Source organism: Delphinapterus leucas, chromosome 13 (genome assembly GCF_059928025.1).
Source record: "Delphinapterus leucas isolate spDelLeu-1000000601 "Yukka" chromosome 13, BTC_Dleu_Yukka2, whole genome shotgun sequence".
NCBI classification, from domain to species: domain Eukaryota; kingdom Metazoa; phylum Chordata; class Mammalia; order Artiodactyla; family Monodontidae; genus Delphinapterus; species Delphinapterus leucas.
The window spans coordinates 14,174,456-14,187,848 of record NC_143141.1 but is presented as its reverse complement, the minus strand read 5'-3'; the positions used below and the strand labels follow the sequence as shown (position 1 = coordinate 14,187,848).

At 38.4% G+C, this 13,393-nt stretch overlaps 1 protein-coding gene across 3 annotated transcripts in view; it reads right to left on the bottom strand.

Moving 5' to 3' along the window:
* RNF103 (ring finger protein 103) overlaps positions 1-13,393 on the bottom strand; it is a 127,466-nt gene that overhangs the window by 101,116 nt on the left and 12,957 nt on the right. Inside the window, exon 4 of one of the 3 annotated variants that reach the window (XM_089922847.1) lies at positions 6,961-8,993. The exons of 1 other annotated variant lie outside the window; for it this stretch is intronic. In XM_089922847.1, the coding sequence (XP_089778973.1) occupies positions 7,403-8,993 (1,591 nt within the window). In that variant the 3' untranslated portion in view covers positions 6,961-7,402. Of the gene's footprint in view, positions 1-6,960; positions 8,994-13,393 lie in introns of those variants that run through there. One more of the 3 variants, XM_022556036.3, reaches the window with a different exon arrangement.

Sequence of the window (13,393 nt, the reverse complement as noted above, 5' to 3'; positions counted from 1 at the left end):
ATCAGAGTTCTAACTTCCCTTTTGCCGTGTCTGAAACCCTACTACTTTGTCTTTGTGAAAGGACCTCCTAAAACTCCAAATTAGTTACCCTTACGGAAGCACGCCACCAGATGCTTTATCAACAAATAGATGATGTTCTCAAAGTACATTCCCAAATGAAAATAACTTGTAGAATTTTACTAACGGTAGCAACACTGACTAAATATACATACACTGTATATGAAGGTCATTTTTCTATTATACAACTGATTGCATGGTTTATGGAAAAACTGGTCAAGACTGTTAGTCATTAACCTTTTATAAGGGAGCCAAGGAATGAGATTTCTGTCTTTCCTACCCCATCCCCCTAAATGAGTTTTCCAGGAAATGGAAACTTTTCCCTTTGTTGAAACATTTTAAAGTTGACTATTTTGAATATCATAAAATGAATTTTCCTGGCTCCTTGTGCAAATAATACTGGTAAATGTTTTTCTTGATGACATAGTCATTGTCGGCCAGATAGTGATATCCTCTCAGGAAATTATCTGCCACTGTACCACAAGTGACTGTTTTTTGCTTCGTTGTTTTATTTCTTTTTTTCTTAAATATTCTACCCCTTACTATAATACTACTGTAACTATGACTTGCCAGGCCTGCCTCTAGCAGGCTCCACCCCTACCCCTACTCCATAGTCTCTCTACATGTAGCCTCTATTCTATTGACTGGGAAGCTAGATCACCGAGCTCATTCAAATTCTATGTAAAGAATAAATTCTCTCTGAGTAAGCACCTGCATGGCTCTTCCTTCATTTAGTAGATGCTTATAAGAAAACACTAAGTATTCATCAGTGGTTGAATGGATTAAGATGCGGTGTATATTGAATATACATACACGCACACGTATACACGCACCTACACACACACACACACACACAACACACACACACAATGGAACATTATTTAGCCATGAGAAAAAATGAAATCCTGCCAATTGTGAAAACATGGATCTTGAGGGCATTATGCTAAGTAAAATAAGTCAGATAGAGAAATACGTATGTCACTTACATGTTGAATCCAAAAAAGCCAAACTCACAGAAACAGAGAATAGAATGGTGGTTACCAAGGGCTGGGGGTGGGAGAAATGGGGAGACGTTAGTCAGGGTACAAACTTCCAGTTAGAAAATGAATAAGTTTGGGGGATCTTATGCACAGCATTGTGACTATAGTTAACAATATTGTATTACATATTTGAAAGCTGCTAAGAGAGTAGATTCTCAAATGTTCTTACCACAAGAAAAAAAATCATGTAATGGTATGACATGATGGTGTTCGCTAATGCTACTGTGGTAATTGGCGATATATAAATGTATCGAGTCAACACATCCTACACCTTAAACTTACATAATGTTATAGTCAATTATCTCTCAATAAAGTTGAAAATAAATAAACAAAACAAAAAGGAAACACATAGTGCACCCATCTTTTTGGGTGCCTCTGTATTCTTAAGCTCTTTTCTTATTAGATAAATATGCTACAAATACAGTTAGATGTCCTCTGTGTCAATACTAAGAATGAGTTTTAAAACAGACTGTGAATAAATACTCAAGCACCATTTGCTTAACATACAATGTGAAGAGCCTATTATCCCATCATGAGCATAAACCACCAAGAGAATGTGAAAAACAAGTAAGCAATTTAGCACCAGAGTAAAGGCGAATATAATTTTGACAAAAGTCAGTTTCCTATAGTTATACTTTCTACAAATGCACTTATTTTTAAATGAAAATATGGTAGAAAGAATCCTGAACAAGGTAGGTGGATAGACTCTTATCCACAGGTTACAAAGAGTCCACCGCCACCGGCTTTGACTGCTTGACACATTGTTTTAAAAAAAAATCCCAACCCTTAGGTGGAGTATATACACTGCTGCCCCACCGCTCCCTACTCAAAGTCTGTTTCCATGGGCCCTGACATAGTCATATCTTTAACTACGGTGGTTGTCCTGAGCTCTGATCATTTATTAAGTGGGAATTCCTTCTGTTCTACCTGTTGCATAGGGATATTAGAGAGTATTAGAAAGTAAAGTGATCTACTGTATACAAAACAATGAAAACCTTTGGTGAGAAGATGGTACAAAAAATTAAACAAAGAGATTGCCTAAATTGATCAATGTACTCATATTACTGACAACAAAGAGCAAGAGCAGAATGATCAAAACACAGATGATTCAAAAGTAACATTTAAACAATTAAATCCATTTTTTCTTCTCTAAATTTTTAATCAGATCCAATAGCAAAAAGGACTCAACACTTCTCTCCGTACCTTTTGACCCTTTGGTAGAGTTTTAAGGAATAATAAAATGACCAAGGGGGAAAATGAGGGAGCAAGGAGAAAGATTACATGAATAATCTTCCAGGCTCCCACATAATCTAAAGAAGAGATAATTTTAAAAAGTATGTTACTGCAGGAAAAAAGTTAAGATTTTTTTTCTTGGAGTAGGCCATAAATATTGATATCTTCGTCACTATTAATGGGTACTAAAAATATAATCTCTTCCGTTTTATCTTTTCCACCTATACTAGATGGGGAGTAAAATGTTTGGTAAAGGGTAAAATTAGAAAATATTTTTTAAATTCAAGCAAACAATTATTGATTATCTACTCTGGGTCTAATGTGTTAAAGACATAACAGTAGATTATAACATTACTGTAAGGCCAACTGGCCCGAGGCAGGGGAACACAATCAGATTCACAGGTTGCATCAGAACGAAATTCTCCGGACCACCCAGTTCCAGAAACTGCCCTGGCGACATTCCGGACCACCCAGTTCCAGGAACTGACCTGGGGACTTCGAAACCAGCCCAGCCTTCCTGCCTTTCGAGGGGCGGGACCAACGGTCCCCCAGGATACCTGAAAAGACCACCAAATAAGGAATACCCTGCGCCCTCCCGGATTCACCACACCCCTTTCCCTTATTCCCCTATAAAATCTTGCCCAACCCTCGCCCGGGCGCGACTTCTCTGGCCCCCTTTCTCTCGGACCAGCGAACCTCGCCCGGGAGCGCTCCCTAATAAAGCTCACCAGAAGCTTTCCTCCGTTTCGTGGTACCGTTTGTTAAGATCCGACCTTACAATTACTCCTGCCCTCAGGGAGCTTATCATCCTTAAAGAAAGAAAAGACTTACATAAGAAATAATTAGAGAAGACAGAAGAAAAAACTGTTGAGCAGAACACAATTACGTGTCCCACTATTACAGTTAACCAGAGTTCAGTTAACTAGAAAGCCCACGTACTTGGAACCTTTTATTTTTGTTTTTAAATTTTATTTATTTATTTATTTATGGCTGTGTTGGGTCTTCATTTCTGTGCGAGGGCTTTCTCTAGTTGTGGCAAGCGGGGGCCACTCTTCATCGCAGTGCGCGGGCCTCTCACTATCGCGGCCTCTCTTGTTGCGGAGCACAGGCTCCAGACGCGCAGGCTCAGTAGTTGTGGCTCACGGGCCTAGTTGCTCCGCGGCATGTGGGATCCTCCCAGGGCAGGGCTCGAACCCGTGTCCCGTGCCTTGGCAGGCAGATTCTCAACCACTGCGCCACGAGGGAAGCCGTGGAATCTTTAGTTGATTAAATTCACTAGGTGGCTCTAAGAATTCAAAGGTTCTTTTTAAACACAGTTAAAGTTTAGAGTCTGTCAACCTTGAATACTTCCTTCAATTCTCTGCCTCCAGGAAAATCTGACAAAAGCATTGTTTGCTATGCTTAACAATTAAGGGATGAGTCAAGCTTCCCTGGAGACCTGAACCTCTAGCAATTATTTCCTCCCTGACCTCACTGTAATATTTTTATTGCATGTCTAACATTCAAAAGGTATAATCTCTGTTTTATGCCATGCATGTTGATATATTTAATGAATAAAGCACAGTTCCTACCTTAAAGGAATTCACCTGAAAAAGACACATGCATAGTTTTAATACAATGCAGCTATGTAGGACAGGCTTGTACAAGGTATCACTGGGATATAAGAAGGACACATATCAAGAGAGGTCAAGGAGCGATGGGGTTGCTCCATTATTGGTGATGCTAAGTTTGATCACTTGAGTAGGGTGACTACCACCTAAGCTTTCACTGTAAAGATATCTGTGTCTCTTTATAAGCTTGGTGGAGAAAGAAAAGATGGGTAGGAGGTGTAGAATTTCTGGAGAAAGTGGGATCTAGCCAGACAAAGCGGAGAAGAGGGGTGAAAACACTAGGCAGATGGGACAGCAAAGCACCAAGCTGAGAAAAACTAGAGCACGGGCCTGAAGAGACAGGCAGTACAGAGTGTCACGATGGGTCCAAGAGGTGGGCCAGGAACAGATTATGAGGGGCCTTGTAATCCAGCATTAAGGAGCCTGGTTTATCTTCGGGGCTAGTACTATAGTGCAAAAAGATTACAACTTGCTAAAGGTTCTGATGATAACATATTTTTTAGCAAGAAAGTATCATTTAAATTAAGGTATGTACATTGTTTTCTTAGACACGCTATTGCACACTGAATAGACTACAGTACAGTGTAAACATAACTTTTATGTGTACTGGGAAAACAAATTATTCCTGTGACTGGCTTCATTGCGATATTTGCTTTATTGCGGTGGACTGGTACCAAACCTGCAATATTTCCAAGGTATGCCTGTAGTCTCCAAAGTGCGCTGTGCCCTGGGACACTGGAGGAGAAATTTTAATTACCATTTATTTATTATTTTTTTGCTGTACGCGGGCCTCTCACTGTTGTGGCCTCTCCCGTTGTGGAGCACAGGCTCCGGACGCACAAGCTCAGCGGCCATGGCTCACGGGCCCAGCCGCCCCGCGGCATGTGGGATCTTCCCGGACCGGGGCACGAACCTGCGTCCCCTGCATCGGCAGGCGGACTCTCAACCACTGCGCCACCAGGGAAACCCCCTAATTACCTCTTAAAATATCTATACTTGGTATACATTTCAGAATGGACAATATTATACGTATGAATTGAAATCAGGACCTTAAGAGGAGGACTGAGGGTTAGGAAGAGAGAAGGAAAAGCTGTTTTGAGACTAGTTACTTAAGAGCATCTCGGAGGAGCTGTTCAACAGACAGCTGTACATGAAACTGAAGATCTGGGGAGGGGCCTTTGCCTGGACATGTCGATTTGGGACATCTGCCGAAAATACGAGAGAAAAGAGCTGTGGAACAGTGGCAGAACTCTGAGAAACACAAACATTTACGATAACATGATTACTTTTTTTTTTGAAAGGAAAATTAGAGCACAAGGAGTAGTGTTTGTACTCATTTAAAATTTTTAAAAGCTCTCAAATATTAATACAAAGTAAGTAACTGCTAATCCTTACTATTCCCATTACTGTGAAAATGAGGCTCAGTGTATCGTGAAGGGGAAAAAATGTTTCTGCTAGTAATCCAGCAGCAATTCAGAATGAGAAAATTTAATTTTCTTACCATTTTGAGGGGCAGTCAATAAAGGGTTTTAAAGTCCCCCATGAAACCTGGACCCTTTGAAGAAATGACTGATTACAGGGTTGGGCCAGGAAAAATACAAAGTGAGCCTGGAATACCTTGTGTCAAAAGGCAAAGAAGTGTTTCAAGATCACAAAGGGATGTAAATAGGCTTAGAGGGGCTCCCACTTACCAAATGTGGGATGATTTGAGCATCAAAAAGAATAATGAATTTTAACACACTGAATATAAAAAGAATCTGGGTCTATAGTGATATTTCAAAGCACAAGATGAAAAAATGGAAAGCTCTTCTTTCACACACAAAAAATGCCACTTAATAAATGTAGAATGAAGGATAGAATTTAAAAATCTCCAAGTCACGACTCCTATTTAATACCTGATTCGGGCTAATAATCATCAACAGATGTTAAAACCATTGGGTTAAAGTTTATTGAAGAACAGGATACTCGTGGCCTCACAGGTTCCTTCTTAATTATCAAGTGGAAAGTACCTTACACTGCAAAGATAAGACAGATGCTATCTTAGCCAAATTTAGCATCACCAACAATGGGATGAACTGACATCACCGTGCCTTCTGACGTCATACAGAAGGGAAATACGTATCATCTAGGCAATATTGTTTACTTTAAATCTAATCATGAAGAAACGCTCAGACAAATCCAGAAATGTGGAACATTCCATAAGCCAACTAGCCCTGTACTCTTCAAGAATGTCAGAAAAGACTTTAAAAAAAAAAGGGGGGGGGCAGGGGAACTGCTCTGGAGAAAAGAATGAAACAAAGGAGACTAAACCCAATCATAAACTTTGCCTGAGTTCCCAATAAAAACAAAACAGAAACATATAAAGATATAGAATATTTTGGGAGCAACTGGGGAGTACAAATTGTATACTAGATATTATTAAATCAATGTTAAATTTCCTGGGTGTGATAATGGTGTGGTGGTTATATAAAAAATGTTCTTGTTCTTAGGAGTTACATGGTGATACATTTTAGTGGCAAAGAAGCATCATGATGACTGAAATTTACTTTCAAAGGGATCAGCAAAAAAGAAAAAAAAGAGAGAGAAAGGAAAAAAAGATTATAGACATAGAGGAGATAAAGCAAATATAACAAAATGTAAACACCTGGTGAATTAGAGAAATGAATGTTCATTGTACTATGTTTCCACCTTTCTATAGTTAAAAATTTTTTCAAAATAAAAAGTCAGGAAAAATATATAAAGTAATCTATGTGTGGCCAATATGCTACAGTTGATTTTATTTACATGAATATACTCATAAATGATTTAATACTTTAAGAAAAGCCCATCATGAAATTCCTTCCCAACAAAGCTAACCAAAGCTAACATCACCTCTGGCTAGTGTCAGCAACGTAATTTGTCTTGTTTTTACCCCCACGAATCAAGAATCATATTTGACTTACCTGTGAAATTAACAAACCAGCAAAACACTTTTAGCACTCAGCCACCTTATCAAAAACAACTTTAAAAAAGCTGTAACCTTCTGGTTTTAAAATAATTTATTTCATAGGTCTGTTTTAATTTCATGTCTCAGAGCATACATTATTTAACCAAGAGGTGCTGGACACAGATTGTAAAAAGGGAGGAAACATTTAGGATAAGAAACTCCCTCAATTCCATTAGAATTTGGTCCTACCTTGTAAAGTCTTGCTAGGATAAACTTCTATCATACTTCTTTTGTGCTTACAAAAAGACATTAACTTCTGAATTTCCAATGTTGTAAATAAAAATTTTTACATTTAAGTATGCATTCATATTGACACACAAGGCAACCAAATAATTGTCATCAACGTTAGCAAAATGTATATTTCCTGTCACTGCACTAACATTAAATTAAACGTCAAACCACAAAAACTTGGTGACTAACATTAAAAAGGCAAGCTGTAGGATACGCAAAGCTTATAAAGGACAAATTGCACGTGGTTAAGATGGGACATCATTTGACAAGGGCTGGTGGTGTGCATATGGCTGCTTTTTTTTGTAAGAAGGCCACCGGCAAACAGGGCAACAGTGTCGGCCCCCAGCCAACCACATCACAATGCAATTCTGATGGAACACATGACCACAGGGCAACCCCATTAGCAAACATCCATTTTCAAAATTCTCTAGGCAAACAACACATTCAGTACAGTGCAGCATATCAGTAGGCCAAGTTAACCAATCAGGTTCCATGTCTTCATTAGTGCTATATGATCCATAAGACCGCCCCTTCCTTGCATAAGGGCTGGTCTGACAATATTTATTGGCACATGAACAAGCCTCAGGATCACAGTGACTTGCTCTTCCTGGAGAATTGTGAACTACGTTTTGTTTATCTTCAAATACTTCCTTCTCGCTGCTAAAAGTGTCTATGCTCTCACTGTCTGAGTCATTTTCAATATCTTGAGGACCTTCCAACATTTCCTCTTCAGAGTGGACTCCAAGGCATTTAAATCGCCACACTGGCAAGTTTTTTATATAATCAGTTGGTATCAGAGGGTGAAGCCAAAGGTCAGGGAAAGCTAATCGCTCCAAGAACAAGTCGGGGTCTTCGTCCCAATCAGATTCTACAGGGAAGTTCTGAAAAGAAGCAATCGGGTGGAAGAGGTAGCTGGTGTACCAGTCCCACAGACTTGACAACCACTCTAAGTTATTGGCATTGACTTCATCATTGTTGTTGTTGCGCCGTCTCTTCTTTTCAAAGTAATCGACTAGTAAACCATGTCCAAGGTATGTACTAAGAAACAAGGCTGGGTGTGAAGAATAAAACATCCAGTCTGCCCTGACCCATGAGGCCAGCGTGGTTGTATTGGAATATCTCAACAATTTTAAGCTATACTCATAAAAGCTATCTAAGTAAGGGAGCTGTAAAAAGCCCAACACCGGTAGCCAGGAAATAATTAATAGAGAATTATATGTCCCTAAAGTGCTTATGAGAACCACAAATCGTTTTATGGTAGCTCCTTGTGTGATAAATAAGTCCATCCAAGCCATAAGATTAACTAGAACCAAGCTCAAAACAAACAAATCATTTACTTCAGGTTGTACTGAGCGCAAAAACGAATCCATGGCCTGAAGGGATATAAATTCGCCTGTGTGGTTTCCATACCTGTAAATTCCTTCAGGAGTTCTAAGTATGTATGATGGCATGTTATATACACCAATATCTGTCATATAACTCTTGTTGTCCCAATTTTCCACATTTACAAAAATAAACTCAACCCTTCCAGTAAACTTTATGCTTAGTGCAGAGAAGAAAGCTGGGGGTTGGTCAAGGTTTGCAAATAGGTATATTTTTACCCAGTATTGATCACTTTTATTCCATTCTTCTTTCAAACGTTCAGCATTATAAATGGTTTTGATCCGTGAAGCTGCATGAGCAGTTATCCACTTAAAAATGTGCTCTACTTCAATCTTGCGCCCACTGTATTCTTTAAGCATGACTTTCCCTTTAGAAGTACTTGTTTGTGGAACAGACATAATGAGTGTGGATCGTACCCAGCCTCTTCTCCTGCAGTATCTATAAGAGAGGAGACTGTAAGTAAATAGCTAGGCCACTAAATGAGCTAGCTTGCTTATCTTCACTGTTGTGCAAACAGTTTGTCTTTTCCCTGACACATTTCCTTAGCACTTGAAAGATACCCTCTCCCCAAAAACAAATTACCTGTAAACAGTCAAAAGTAGTACCAATACCTGGCAGTTGTATAAGAGGAAAAGCAAGCTCTCTTTTTATCATATTTTTCGTTTGTATCTCTGTGTTTCTTTTCTTTCCTTTCTTTTTTTTTTTTTAAAGAAAAGTGTAGCTTGAAAAGCCTTAGAGTCAAGAGAATCGGCAAGTACTTCCAGCATCTACTATGAAACTACTAATGCATTATGTGCTAATAAGATCCTAAAGATAACAGGAAAATAATTCCTGTTCACAAAGAATTTAAAATCCTATTAAGGAGACAAAAGTGTAAAACTGTATATATTCTATTACTAAATAATGTAAAGGAAGTTCAAAAAAAGGGAGTATCATTGGGAGTTTGGGCTGGTGCAGATTTCATGAAAAGTTTGGGAACTGAACTAGCTCACGAAGGATGGTTAGATTCAGGTGGGCAAAGAAGAGAGAAGGAAACAGATTATCTTATATGCTGAGTCCCTGACTTGAATGCCAAGCTCCTGAGGGTAGGAGCCATGCTGTACCCACTTATTAACCCAAGCACCCACCACAATGCCTGACACACACAAGCACTGTCCTAAAGTGATCTGCACGAAGGCTCACCTAGAAAAGAGCAAGTCCTATATTTTTCTGTACTCTCTCATCTTTTTAATGAGGACCATGAAGAGGGGTATTTGGAGAGATAATCAGAGAAACAATTTCCTTTAAAAACAAAAAAGTTTTTTTCTAAAAACCTACCATGTGGAGTTTTACAATATATAAATTTACCTCAGTACAGTTGGAAAAAAGAAAATCTACCATGTGGATACATTTTGTTCACTACAGATTTGTAAGTGGATGGTAATAAATGTTTAATTTTTAATTTGCTATTCAGAATACTGATGTAAAATTCACAAATGTTATCTGCAGCGGGGGGGGGGGGGGGGGGGGGGGCGTGGCGGGGGGAGGCCCGCATACCGCAAAAGGGGAAAAAAAATCATAAATGTTATGCTTTACTTTAAAGTATGGATTATATTTTATTAAATTAAATAAGCATATTATACATTTATATGATCAGATTAAGATAGAAGTCTTGACGTACGTGGCATATGGTTTTATGATGATAGTACAATTAATCTTATCTCAGGAATTTCGTGATATAATTTAAGATAAGCGAAGACAACATATTATGTCACAAAGACAAGGTTAGTAACGACTCTGGGAAACTATCTGGGTGACTCAGGATCAAAGACTACGACTCAGCTTCTTGTTGAGTTGATTTACTTCCTTAACAAGATAGATACCATTAATGTCAATATTGCTTTAATTGAAACGGGTTAAGAATTAGATACTCCGACAAAATAAAATATCTTCTATTCTGTAACAGTGTATTTGTCCAATGCAAAATAATAGTTCACTGACATGAATGCCATTTCCACCACCCTCCCCCCAAAACAACAAGTCAACTACATATAGATAGTTGCCTTGTTCACATCTTAAATATCTAACTAGCTTTACTTTTTTAATTGCATAGGATACTTGGGATGACACATTTCTACTCTTGGTCATTCTGTTCATCTTTGTATAACCACCTCAGAGAATATTTGGCTTCTGATTCGTGTCATAAATTAAATGACAGCCTTTCAAACAGAAAATTTTACTGTGTAAAACAAGCCAAGTCTTATCTTAGCGCATACATTTCTTCATGGAAGAAAACAAATGTACTATGTACTTTCTTTTCAGTTCAGAACTAAGGGACAGTTTTAAGGTTTATCATTTCACAAGAATTTAAGAGTACCCAGGACAATAAAATTTTGTATGTCATCATATATCTTTCAAATTAAATCATGTTTTCCAGACTTGGAATCCAACACACAAATAAAGTACACCATATTAATTTTAAAACCCCACTGTTAGACAGAAAAGACTAATGCTCATATCAATATAAAAACTTTTTACTGCCAATTTAAAAAACCTTTTTAAAGGTCTGAATAAGTTCAATGACGACACCACGAAAATATCCTCTAGTTCTTAAAGTAAACCTTTTGAGATCTCTTAGAGAATTTGAAGACTAAAAATGATTAAAAAAAAAAAACAACATAGCTAGTGAGTTTTGGCACTCCAGCTTCTGATAAGGCATACTATATTTAAGAAGAAACCTTGGTATTCTGTTCATAAAATGCTGTTTCTTCAGACAAGGTCATTGGTCTCCTTGGCCTTCCTGTCCTGCTCACCAATCTTCCCTTTACTTTCTTTTCCCTGCTTAGCCCATGGGCACGCATCCCTGATTCTGGCACCATAAGCCCTCCTGGCCCATTTATCACTCAGCTCCTGTAATTCCCGTGCCATCCCACTCTTTACTATCTCTGCCCCGCCTCTCCAACCTCCCGATACATATCCCACGTCACTTCCTTCTTTCTCCAAAGGTGGGGGCAGAAAAAGAGTAGAGAATAGACCTGACGGGGTAAAGGCCCCTGAGATAGATCACTGGGTTGGGGAATTTGAGGAACTGGGGCCAGGCAAGATGGCTGTGTGGGAAAGAAATGGAAACTGCTGCCATGGACAGAGTCTGGTACTGTACAGAGTGGAGGTCCTGAATGTTCTTAAGGGGAGCAAAACAGGCCAGGAAAATACTACGATACAATGGGGCCAGCACATCAGAGGAGGCTGTCCTGGAGGCCACCCAAGAGAAGGAACTACAGTCAAAGAAAGCAACATAGGCAGCAGAGTAGAGAGTTTTGCTGTTTTTAAAAATCTGAGATCAAGATAATGACTGAATTATTCAACATATTAAAATGCTTGCTTGCTGAATAGCACTATTCTCTGCCCAGTTACACCCTGCATTGACATTCTAAACACGCTTTTCTATTATCTCCCTATTTTGTTCTTCTGCATCTCCATAATCCTCAAAAAAAAGAAAAAAAATGACCCTGACTAAGCACAGCATCTATGACAAGAATAGTTCTCACTCTAGTTGGAAGGCTTTCCAAATCAAAGGAAACCAACATGACAATACTGAAACTGATATAAGTAACTCTGCATCAAGATCTTCATCTTTGTGATGAAACTAAGGAAGATGACGTAAAAGTGCTTGTTTAATAACAAAAAATTATAGCTGCAGTCAACAAAAAAGCAAAAAGTTGCTCAAAAAAGGTCTCTTCCGTCATAAATAAGAGGTGGGATTATCTGAAGACGAAGATGAAGGATTTAGAGAAAACTTGGAGGTAGATTATATGTATCTCTTCACCGTTCCTCAGCTGGTATAGAATCAAAAAGGGCTTTTCAAAAGAAAAGCTAGAAAAATTTGTGCTAAAGTCCACTGGACTCAATTATGACACTTCTGATGCATTTTGCTTTATAAAATTACATTAAAAATCAATTCTACTATTTCCTTCAGTTTTTCATGCTGAATAGATCATCTTCACTTTATGTCGTGCTTAGTTTCGTTTTGAATCCTCTATTGTTATTTAAGAACTTACGTTAGACTGAAATGTGTTTGACCTTTATATTTTTGCACTTGATATTTTCTAATATATTTATAAGTTAGTGTTTAAAATGTATTATTTAGTTTATTCATTAAAAAAATAAGTTCTGAATATTTTTCAATAAATTGGTGATGTTAATACTGACTTTTGGCATTATCTGAAAAAAAAAATCAAAACATCAGAACTATCATTTTTTCTGGTATTGCAATCACCAGTGGGAGAGAAAAAGATCTTTCACTTAGACCATCTGGGAATGATGGAATAGGACCAAATGCCACTGTCTTTGGTAAACACAAGACAGAAATAAGAATGATTTCCTTTTCATAAGAACATGAACACTTACACTATCTTGGACATTTCAACCAAAGGCATTAGAATATGATCAAGGTTCTGTGCTGAAGATGAAAATGGGAGCTTTGTGGGTAAATGAGGAGACTAAATGTGAGTCAGGAGACACAAGTTCCCCTCTTATCCCCAACGTTTAAGAAGTCCTCCTACCACACATCTCAGCCTACACTACAAGTGAGCAAAACAAGAACAGTGAGGAAAATCGAAGCAAACGTAAGCCTGAAGGAGAAGGGCAGGAGAATCTGAGGTGAAGCAGTGGTGGAGGAGGGTTTTCTACAGCGAATGGGTCTCCCACTGTGACCACATATAATGGACATAGGTAAGCCAGGTGTATCTACCTACATCAGAAACTACCTAACGTGGGGGCTTCTCCATACATATCATACGCCCCGTCCTCAGCACTGAACAGAACATGCTGTACGTGCTGATCTTTTTCTTTTAAATTTATTTATTTATTTATTT